General features: G+C 35.1%; 2 protein-coding genes and 1 pseudogene across 2 annotated transcripts; all 3 read left to right on the top strand.

Moving 5' to 3' along the window:
- The first annotated feature begins 469 nt into the window (after positions 1-469).
- Positions 470-1,618, top strand: LOC145585922 (polygalacturonase inhibitor 2 pseudogene; annotated as a pseudogene).
- A 2,260-nt stretch (positions 1,619-3,878) lies between these two features.
- Positions 3,879-5,268, top strand: LOC145584600 (polygalacturonase inhibitor-like). Its single transcript, XM_081641416.1, has one exon. It carries the CDS (start codon positions 3,938-3,940, stop codon positions 5,084-5,086), a length of 1,149 nt encoding a protein of 382 aa, XP_081497542.1. The 5' UTR covers positions 3,879-3,937; the 3' UTR covers positions 5,087-5,268.
- Positions 5,269-5,928: 660 nt separating this feature from the next.
- Positions 5,929-8,780, top strand: LOC145584599 (transmembrane 9 superfamily member 10-like). The gene is made up of 7 exons (XM_081641415.1): positions 5,929-6,113; positions 6,423-6,584; positions 6,687-6,796; positions 6,873-6,993; positions 7,076-7,188; positions 7,277-7,421; positions 7,621-8,780. The coding sequence occupies exons 1-7, from the start codon at positions 5,976-5,978 to the stop codon at positions 8,764-8,766; spliced, it is 1,935 nt and encodes a 644-aa protein (XP_081497541.1). The 5' UTR covers positions 5,929-5,975; the 3' UTR covers positions 8,767-8,780.
- Positions 8,781-11,434: the final 2,654 nt, after the last annotated feature.

Raw genomic sequence — 11,434 nt, 5'->3', positions numbered from 1 at the left:
CTGTTGGTCAAGAATGTGTATGCTCTTAGAAATAATGCTACTTTCGTCTTTCGATAATATATATTAGTCATAAAGACTTAAAGAGTTCCTTTTTAAAATATAATTTTGGAAAAATATCTAAAAGGATCATCTTTTAATTACTTTATTATATAAAAATGGTCAGAGGAAAACATATCATCATGCAAAAGTATGGATATTTCAATTGTTTTATGGTTTTTATTGCAATTTGCAGGTAAGAGATTGACAAAGTTCCTTTCGAGGACATAAATTAAATTGATAAAATAGAAGCACGAGGAAATTATAATTTCTTGTTTATTTTATTCAAGTAGGAATTAAAAATTCTAACGCGGAAATGTCGGCAACATGCATTTTTGATTTGTATATAAGGACTTCACTTAGCACATCTTATTTACACCAAGTCACTAAGCTTGTACTAGTGTATGCTTTTAAGTTGCAACACATAATAAAAATGAGTCCCAACCATCTAATTCTTGCGACACTCCTCCTCGCTTTGTTCGTAGCTTTCTCTCACTCTCAAACTTTATCCGATTTTTGTCACCCTCACGACAAAAATGTACTTCTCCGTGTTAAGAAACACTTAGGCAACCCTTCCTCGCTTTCATAGTGGGATCCCAACACTGATTGTGCTGGTTGGAATGGAGTTCAATGCAATAATGATCAAGGCCACGTCACCTTGGTCCGATTTGAGGAAGACCAAGATATCCACGGCCCAATACCACCGTATTTGGACCAACTTCCATCTCTCACTGTACTCTTCTTTGATAAACTTCCCAATCTTTCCGGCCCAATACCGTCGTACATTGGTAAGCTTACTAACCTTACTGAATTTTCTATCTCCGGGACCAAAGTAACCGGCCCAATTCCTGAATTTTTGGGCCGGCTAACGAAGTTAACCCTACTCTATATCCCATCCAACAAGTTTACTGGGCCGATCCCTAATTTTCTAGGTCAACTCAAGAAAATGGTTTTTCTTGACCTCTCTTCAAATCTACTCACCGGCCCAATTCCTATTTCCGTAGCCCAACTAACAAATCTCATAACCCTTGATTTTAGCTCAAATAAATTATCCGGCCCAATACCCGATTTTGTAGCCCAAAAACTCAAGAAATTAGCAATACTAGATCTCAAATTCAACTCTTTATCGGGCCCAATTCCATCATCTTTGGGCTTTATGCCCGGACTCCAATCACTTGTGCTTGCCGGTAACCAATTAAGTGGGCCAATCCCAAAATCGTTGGGCCGTGGTAATTTACATTTTATTTCCCTTAGTCAAAATAAACTCACAGGGGATGCTGCTTTCTTGTTTGAAAAGACCAACACCAACATTCTTACTATAGAGGTTGCATACAACCTTTTGAGGTTTGACTTCACTAAAGTGGACTTGGCTCCAAGCTTATTGGACTTCAACATTAGCCACAATATGATATATGGATCTATGCCTAAGCGATTCGGCCTATTACGGCCCGATTCTATTAATGTGAGTTATAATCAACTTTGTGGGCCAATTCCAAATGGACGACGTTACAAACGGGTCGACCCGATTATATTTTCCCATAATAAGTGCCTTTGTGGTGGCCCATTTCCTGGTTGCAAGTAACCATGCATCAATGCTTTGGAATGAAGTTGTCAAATGATTTATGGCTTTCTTTTTTAGTTGGTTTAGTTAAAAGTTTGCAATTGTGTATGATAATTATCTAGTGTTGTATCAGAAAGTTTAGTTCATGTTGATTGCAGACCTGCAATAACCATCAATGAGACAATTAAAATGAGTTTGTATGATTGTATATTAACTTGCAATATTGTAGCTTGAAATGTTATGAGTTTTTGATTAAAAGACGGATGAGGGAGTTGGTGGACAAGTGTTCTATTATACACCTGTGTGTATAGTACACTTAAAGCTATTTATTTGTCACATTGCTAGCTAAACCAAACTACTCCGACTTTAATTAGTTCTTAGTATGATCTTTTTCTTATTATTGATTAGATATTGTAGCATGTTAGCTAACTTTGAAATATCTGTCATTTTGGATAACCTCTACTGATGCTCAACTTCTTTATGTGTACTATGCTACGTATGAGTGGTATGACTCTGCTGGACATCTTGGTGAATTCCTTGGCCAACAACTAAAAGAATATCCTTAAATTATGTGGTCAATAATCTCATTACAACTATGGACCAACATTGGCATGCCCTTTAGAGTAATCGATATCATGTTTTCGAAATAATTGACACTCTAACCACATTGCAATTAACCAGATCAGATGATCTTTAAACTTTCGATCATGTCATGCTCTAGATCACTAATATGAGTCATTAGTACCCAACCTTTATAATCATTACAGTAATTCTTACAATCTTGACGCCTTATTTTGTACGTGTACACATCTTGACTTACTTCGACTGTGATCATATTAGATACACATCAATATATATATATATATATATATATATATATATATATATATATATATATATATATATATATATATATATATATATATATATATATATATATATATATATATATATATATATATATATATACTCCTTTATCACTTTAGTAAATATTGTCAAAATCCATTCGTGTCTATGAAATAAAAACGGGAGATTTGACCTGACAAGCTCTGTCATGTTGGATTTAGAGTATTGTCAAGTTGTCATTTAATTTAGAGTATTGTCAAGTTGGATTTACAACCCTCCCTTGGACCAATATTGTCAAGTTGTTGACTGCATTTCATTTTCTGGGCTATTAATAATATCATCTACTTTGCTGCCTTGTTGGACACATGCAATTAATTAAACTTCATGCATTGTACCAAGCATGTATTCGATCATACGTTACCTACACGTAGCTTTTTCCTTAGTTTCTAACTTTCTACAATACTTTCTTGTTCTTTTAGTTGCATTATTTTTTTAAAAAGAAAATTTTAAAATAGATGCATCACCTTCATTTTTAGTTAATAAACTCTCTCCTATAGTCCTATTACATGGTTCCCTTTTTTTTTTTTTCTTTTTTTTTTTATTTTGAAGGTTCAATTGGGGTCAGTTATACATGCATTCGTTATTGTCTAAAAGTCCACAATTTGCAAAATGATGCAACTAAAAAACAACGGAAAAAGTAATAATTATGATTAGACTGAGGTAATTGAGTAGTAATATTGCATTCCATTTTATATCAATCTAGGAATCAAGTTACTCGTTTGAGATTTTTCATTATTTAAAATAACGAAAGATTTAAATATCACAAATGAAATCTTTCGTATGTGACAAATAAAAAAAGTTCGATGTGAGTAAAATTGTCTTAAAAAAGGAAGGATTTTTGACTCTTTGGCTGTTGTTGGTCAAGAATGTATATGCTCTTAGCAATATGCTACTTTTGTCTTTCGACAAATATACTACGTATTAGCTTAGTCATAAAGAATTTAGAGTTCCTTAAAGTAAAATTTTGGGAAACTGTGTAAAATGATGATCTTTTAATTACAATATTTTATAAAAATGGTCAAAGGAAAATATATTATCATGCAAACTAGAGATGTCAATTGTGATGATCGGATCGGGTATGATGAAGTCCGGTCGGTCGGGTCAATTTTTAAAGTCGATTCATACTAAATTATTATGTGTACGCGAGTCTAAATATGAATCAGATATTTTTCGAGTCAGGTCGAATATGCTTTTGACAAGTCAATAGTTTTACGATTTTTATTGCAACTTGCAGGTAAGATATTGACGAAGTTTCTTTCGTAGACATAAATTTTATTGTAAAATAGACACGTAGGAATTGCAAATTATAAGGCGGAAATGTCAGCAACAAGCATATTTGAATTGTATATAAAGACTTCACTTTGCACATCTTATTTGCATCAACTCACTAAGCTTGAACAAGTTTATGTCTTTAAGTTGCTACACATAATAAAAATGAGTCCCAACCATCAAATTCTAGCTACACTCCTCCTTGCTTTGTTCGTAGATCTCTCTTACTCTCAAACTATACCCGATTCTTGCCTTCCCCACGACAAAAGTGTCCTTCTCCGTATTAAGAAACACTTAGGCAACCCCAAAGCACTTTCGTCATGGGATCCCAAGACTAATAGTGTAGGTTGGATTGGAATTCAATGTAACGAACAAGGCCATGTAACCTCGGTCGGATTCGGTGTAGCTGATCAAATTGATATTCATGGTCCAATACCACCATATTTGGACCAACTTCCTTTTCTCACCAGCCTCTCGTTTCATAAAGCTCCCAATCTTTCTGGCCCTATACCGCCGTACATTGGTAAGCTTACTAATCTCACTGATCTTATTATTTCCGGTACCAAAGTGGCTGGCCCAATCCCTGAATTTTTGGGCCAGCTCACTAAGTTGGACGTACTTTACCTCTCTTCCAACAAGTTTACTGGACCGGTCCCTAATTTTCTAGGCCGGTTTAAGAGAATGGCTTCTCTCGACCTCTCTTCTAATCTATTGACCGGCCCAATTCATATGGCCATGGCCCAACTAACAAATCTTGCATACCTTAATTTTAGCTCAAATAAGTTGTCCGGCCCAATACCCGATTTTATAGCCCAAAAATTCAAGAATTTAAACTTACTAGATCTCAAATTCAACTCTTTATCGGGCCCAATTCCAAAATCATTGGGCTTCATGCCCGGACTCGCAACACTCGAGCTTACGGGTAACCAATTAAGTGGTCCGATCCCAAAGTCGTTGGGCCGTAGTAATTTAACTTTTATTTACCTTAGTCAAAATAAGCTCACGGGGGATGCTGCTTTTTTGTTTGAAATGACCAGCACCGCTGCTGTAAATGTTGCATATAACCTTTTGAGGTTTGACTTCACTAAAGTGGACTTGTCTCCAAGCTTAATGGACTTCAACATAAGCCACAATATGATATATGGATCTCTCCCTAAGCAATTCGGCCTATTGCGGCTCGAATCTATTATTGATGTGAGTTATAATCAACTTTGTGGCCCAATACCAAATGGTCGACGTTACAAACGGGTTGACCCGATCATATTTGCCCATAATAAGTGCCTTTGTGGTGGCCCATTTCCTGGTTGCAAGTAACCATGTATCACTGTGTTGGAAAGTTGAAGTGATTTAAGGCTTTCTTCTTTAGTTGGTTATTTTTATTAAAGTTTGCAATTGTGTATGAATGTATGATTATCTAGTGTTGTAATAGAAAGTTTAGTTTATGTTAATTGTAGACCTGCAATAATCATCAATGACAATCAGATTTAGTTTGTTCATTTATTTAATCGTTGGTGGAATGACTAATTAAATGATGTTTGTTTTTCAATTACTTTTTAATCATAAGTGGAATGACTAATTAAACGGTCATAACATTTTATAGGTCATTTTCCAACCAATCTTTTAATGCGCAAACTTTTATTCCTTTATGTACAAGTACATGACAAATCAACAACATGACCACCATATGCTGCAGAGTGGAGATAATTTCAATCCAAATTCGATAAACACGGCACATATATAGTGATTTTTTGGAATAGATGTTTCTCATGATGCATAGCAAATTTGTATACATCTTGACTCAGGACACAAAGCATGATAAATTTATAGAGAGTACTCGTTATAGACTAAGGTCGTGTTCTATTCACCTTAATTTTACTTAATTGAAATTATTTTTATTCAATTGAAATTATTTTTACTGTTTTTTTGTTATATTTTTTCTTTAAATTTTTTAATTTTTACTAATTTAAAATTATTTTTTACTTAATTGTAATTAAACAAATGAGTATTCCCATTTAATATAACTACTCAAATTGTTAATGATTCAAAAATAGTTGTCAAAGTCAATGGGTTCAATTAGTTGATTCATTTATCAGTTTAACATGTACTAAATCAAATCAAATCAAATCTTTATTTTTCCAAACTATAGTTGACTTAGATTCAAAGTACAATCACTAACTCTTCCTTTCTCACATTCAAAAACTCCATGAATGGCTGTATAAGTGTAAGCTCAATGAAATCAACCATGACATTATTTTTGTTTGTGTTGCTTATAATCTATTTCGATTTCGGATGCTGCTTCTCATTCTTGAGATTCAATGATTCTCCTCAACTATATAAACAGGTCCGATTTTATTTTTATTTTCATATTTTTTAGCATTAAACTGACCTGTTTAGTTGATTAATATTCACTTAAATTTGTTTATTTGATTGTATATGATATGATACTTAACATGAGCTGATTTGCAATATGATATTAAAACAGGTTAAATCTTATTTTTATTTTTTTGTTGCATTTGTTCATTTGAAAGAATTCTAGTAACCAAAGTAACACAAACTAAACTACTCCGGATTTAGTAGATCATTAGCATGCTATGTTAACGGACTTTGAAATATCTGTAATTAATTGGCGGTATATTTTTTCTGGTTTCAGGGAGATCCATTGATTGTACAAGTTGACGAATTAACCTCTACTGATACTCAACTTCCTTATGCATACTATTCTGTTCCCTTTTGTCGTTCGAATGCTACGAATGACTCTGCAGGACATCTTGGTGTATATCTTAGCCAACAACTAAAAGACTCTCCTTATGTGGTTAGTAGTCTCAATACAACTATTTCACTTTTTAAGACTTATTTGGAAAAGATAATCCTGATTATAAAGTATAAACCATGGTTGTTTTTCGAAACTCTGCAGTTCAGGATGCAGGAGCCACAGAAGTGCAGAGTAGTCTGTAGTATCACACTTGATGAGTTATCAGCAAAGTCAATCCAAGAGAAAATTTACGAGCTTTATCATGTTAACATGTATGCTACGAAATTGAATTGCTTTTTAGTCTTTTTTTTGGTTGCATTCATCTAATTTATTTGTTTGATGTATCAGGGTTTTGGATGGACTTCCTGTTGCTCTTCGTTATCAGCTACTAACTGAGGAAGTTGATAATGATTATTATCAGATTGGATACAATTTAGGGCTGATGGGGCAATATGCTGGTACAGTTGATGTGAGTATATCCTTCTCCATACGTGTCATATTGGTATGTCTGCGCGTTATGAATCTTACCTTACCTCTTTTTTTGTACATAGGACGAAGGTATTAGGTACTTCATTTACAATCATCTGGCTTTTACTGTCAAGTATCATAAAGATGGTGCTACTGACTTTGTAAAGATTGTGGGATTTGAGGTCAAACCTTCGAGGTAAGTCCCTCTAATCCTCCCCCATCCCGGCTTCTCCACCCAAATGCTGACCCTATAGATGTCATGATGCTCATTCTTTTCGTTGCAGTGTTAATCGTAAATACGAAGGGAAATGGGATGAAAATATTACAATAACAACTGGAAATTTTCCTTGGGAGGACACATTTTCATCTGGCCCTCAACTAGTTCAAGAAAATGAAACAATTGTGTTTACTTATGATGTCATTTTCCAGGTAAATCATAATAGTCACACTTGAATTTCCTTTTCGAGCACTCTGTGATTTTATCAACAAATAAGAGTCCTTTGTAAACTTTTGTGTCAAACATTGCAATATTATATGTGGATGTTAGGCCGCTGCTTTTTTTTTTTTTTTTTTCGAGGAAAGGAAGCTAATGTATTTTTTTCATGGTAAACTTGTGCACTTGTTACAGGAGAGCAATATTACATGGGCGTCTAGATGGAATACTTATCATCAAAATCAAGTCGATGAAAGACAGTTCTATGTAACTATCAATTATTTAGTGACACTCTTTTTAATTTTAGGAGTAGTAGCCATACTAATTATGCGGACATACCATGACATCTCGAAGTACAATGAATCTGCTATACTGGAGGAAACAGGATGGAAACTAGTACACGCAGATGTTTTCAGGCGACCAATTTACTCTGATTTACTCTGCATTTTGGCTGGAACTGGAGTTCAGTGCTTCGGAACAATGATCACTGCTGTTTCTATCCTTGCTGTCCCTGGATTCATCTTGCCTTCAGACTGGGATGAGGTTTGGAGAGTCATTCTCTTCCTTTGGGTGTTGATGGGCTATTTTGCCGGCTATTCATCAGCTCGTCTTTACAAATTGTTTGAAGGCACACAATGGAGAAAGATTGCTGCTAAGACCGCGTTTATGCTGCCTGGACCAGTAGCTATCATTCTGTTCACCTTAAATTTTATCACCTACAGACAGAATTCATCAAGCGCTCTTCCACCTGAAGCAATGTTTGTTCTAATCCTCTTGTGGTTTGGAGTTTCGATACCCCTTGTTTTCATTGGCAGCTACTTTGGGTTCAGGACTCAAGCAATCAAAGCTCCAGTTAGAACTAGTAAAATTCCTCGAGAAATTCCTAAACAACCATTCTATAAACAACCAATAACTTCCATCATTGTAGGAGGACTTTTACCATTTTCGGCTATCTTCTACGAGCTTTCGAAAACTATAATCACTATCTGGTTGTATCAGATTTATTTGATTCAGAGCTTCCAGTTCTTTGGCGTTCTCATTCTTTTGGCTACTTGTGCTGGGACTACTGTCGTGTTCTGCTACTTTAATCTCTGTCGCGAGGACTACAGGTGGTGGTGGACTTCATACTTAACATCCGGCATTTCAGGAGTTTACCTCTTCCTGTATTCTGCTTATTTTCTTGCAGGAAAATTGTATGTAACAAAACCAGTTTCAGTGCTTCTCTTTCTCGGTCACATGCTCATTGGTTCGTTAGCATTTTTTGTACTAACAGGAACTGTTGGTTTCTATGCATGTTTCTGTTTTACTAAACTCATATACTCATCATTGAAGATAGATTGATTTGTAAGGCCAGATCCACGGTACATTCGTTTTATAGATTAAGATGTTGGTTAGATCTGTAATACAAGCATACATATGTCATTGCAGTCTCTTGGTGGTCTTGGCTTACTCTAGTTGAGCACTTGAGCTTAATATGTCATAACTGAATTTTCTGTTCCAACTTCCGAGTAATGTAAATTTCTAAGTCCCCCTTTTGTCTTGGTCTCTCACTTTTAGGTGAAGAACTGAAGATTACTCCTCTTTTCATACTTGTATCAACACTCAGCTCGCGCAAAATCAGTTTCTGTCGATGAGCTGCTAGGCATGCTACTCCAGGAGTGGGAAAGCATTCAAAGAAAGTTGCTACAAGTAAGCCCAATAATATGAACTACGGTAAGAACAACTTTTACTGCAGAAACAACCGAACAAGAAAAAAGCTAATAATCTCAAAGGCAACATTTTAGGAGGTAATCACTCTGGCTCCAACAAACCAAAAGTAGCTTGTCAAATTATCTTCATACCAATTATATACTTATACAATCGAGCCACAGAATATCATTTCTCAAGGCCTTTGGCTGCTTATGTTACCCATTCCAACAGACACATAAACTTAAGTACCAAATTACTGAAAAAAAAATAGTTATATACTACCAACTTACCAAGTATTGGACATATCTCAAATTAATTGAGGAGTCTTAACTTCCTCATCATCTTTTAGCCATTTGTTAATTTTCATTTGAGCTAGCATTAAGTACATCTACACAGCTACACCCACTTCTTAATAGTCCTTCCTTGCTCAATCATTTGTTCCATCATTTTCACCCACTGATATTTTCCCTCTCTTCTGGTTCAACCCCACTTAGCTTTAACTCTCCCATGGCAGGAATGTATGATCACATTCCTCAGTTAGTGCATTGGCCCTCCGGCATCAAGTACTAATCCTATCCACCACCTCGACCACATCTCAAACATCTGAAACAGTCCACCACCATGACAAATCATGCCCACACACAATCCTTGACACAACAATTACAAAAATTTACCTCTCATTCCATGAAAATTCATTCGCTCAGACAATCCTTGATACAACAATTGCTACTCATTTGTGCCCACACACAATCCTTAACACAACAATTACACCAATCCTTGATACAACACTTGCTACTCATTCCATGAAATTAAACATTATGCCCTCACACAATCCTTGATACAACAATTGCTACTCATTCGTGCCCACACAATCCTTGATAAAACAATTTCTACTCATTCCATGACCATTTGTGCCAACAAAACTTTTGATGTAACAATTGCAATGACTACTCTTCCATGACACAATTTTTGATGCAACTGTAGGCACGAAAAATTTATATAAGTACCACATCGGATATTATACGGGTCAAAAATCAAATTGTTGACTTAATAGTTTGACTATTAATTTAAATTACTTAATTTGGGCGAAATATATTATAATACCCATTTCATTTAATTAAATATAAAACCCAATATAAAAGTTAGACCATCATAAATGGGTTATATTGTCAAGCCTAATTGCTAATGTATGTCAAACCCTAACCCTAGGAGTCTCTCACTCTATAAATACATCTCTCTCTAATCATTTGGAAAGGAAAACCTAGAGGAAAACAAAGAGAATCAAAATACAGAGAAAACCTCTCAAATGTTCAAAACCTCTACAGAGAAATCCTCTCCTCAAATACTCTAAACCTCTCCAGAGAAAACCTCTCACACCTAAAAAAACAATAAGCATTCGATGTGCCGTTCTACTTTAGAAGATCACCCGTGGAAGAGATCAAGCCTCGACGGTCCTCAATACGAAGGAAAGTTTGAATTCAAATCATCAAGAACACCAGTTCAACCTCTACATCAAATAGTCATTGATCGAGATCAAGTCTCGTCGGCTCTCATTAAACAATTCAAGTCAAAGGTCTACATCAAATATCTTCGATAGAGATCAAGCCTCATCGGCCCTCAAACAAGAACCCAAGTCAAAGTTCTGCATCAACTGTCTTCGATCGAGATCAAGCCTTGACGACCCTCGTTCGTGAATTTAGTCAATCCGTGAATTACATCAAAGTCCAAGTGGAGATCAAATCAGAGGAGCAAATTAGAGATTGTACGCTCGGTGGGACAAATTTTGCTCTTCATCTCCGCTCTTTAAGTTTCAAAGTCTGTAGATTTTATAGGGGCATGCCAAATTTGCTTTCAAATTCTACAAGAAAGTTTCTAGACCAAGTTGCATCCAATGTCAATAGGTCTCTCGGGGGCATTTATTGACACCGAAATTTTGTTAATTATTGTCAGATATGTGTAAATAAGGAGATAATATAAAAAAATATAAGATATTTATCTTTAGAATCTCATAGATTATTATCTTTTATTCTATGACACTCTATATAAAGAGGGTCATTTCTAAGGTTTAATGAGGCTCATATGGAATAAGTCATAAAGACCCCATCTCCTCCCTACTACCAAACATTTGTAGGTCCATAGTATAAAATGAGCCGACAAGGCCCCGTACTATAAACATATCAAATCCCCTTTGGAGAGAGGAATCAAGAGATTTATGAGAGTTCTAATTCATAGATTATCAATGAAATAATTATTCTCGTATATTTTTTTACCTTTTTATTTGTTTATTGTAGGTTTGAATTTTTATAGTTTATAACAAAAA

The sequence above is a fragment of the Chenopodium album genome, chromosome 16 (assembly GCF_948465745.1).
Source record: "Chenopodium album chromosome 16, dcCheAlbu1.1, whole genome shotgun sequence".
Lineage (NCBI taxonomy): Eukaryota > Viridiplantae > Streptophyta > Magnoliopsida > Caryophyllales > Amaranthaceae > Chenopodium > Chenopodium album.
This window is presented reverse-complemented; position numbering and strand designations above follow the sequence as displayed.

What these genes read in the sequence shown, in the direction of transcription:
- LOC145584599 (XM_081641415.1), top strand. Translation starts at nt 5,976, where the DNA reads ATGAATGGCTGTATAAGTGTAAGCTCAATGAAATCAACCATGACATTA. An exon ending in TTTGAGGTCAAACCTTCGAG is followed by an intron (nt 7,189 to 7,276) that starts GTAAGTCCCTCT and finishes TTTTCGTTGCAG; the next exon opens with TGTTAATCGTAAATACGAAG. An exon ending in CTTATGATGTCATTTTCCAG is followed by an intron (nt 7,422 to 7,620) that starts GTAAATCATAAT and finishes CACTTGTTACAG; the next exon opens with GAGAGCAATATTACATGGGC.
- LOC145584600 (XM_081641416.1), top strand. Translation starts at nt 3,938, where the DNA reads ATGAGTCCCAACCATCAAATTCTAGCTACACTCCTCCTTGCTTTGTTC.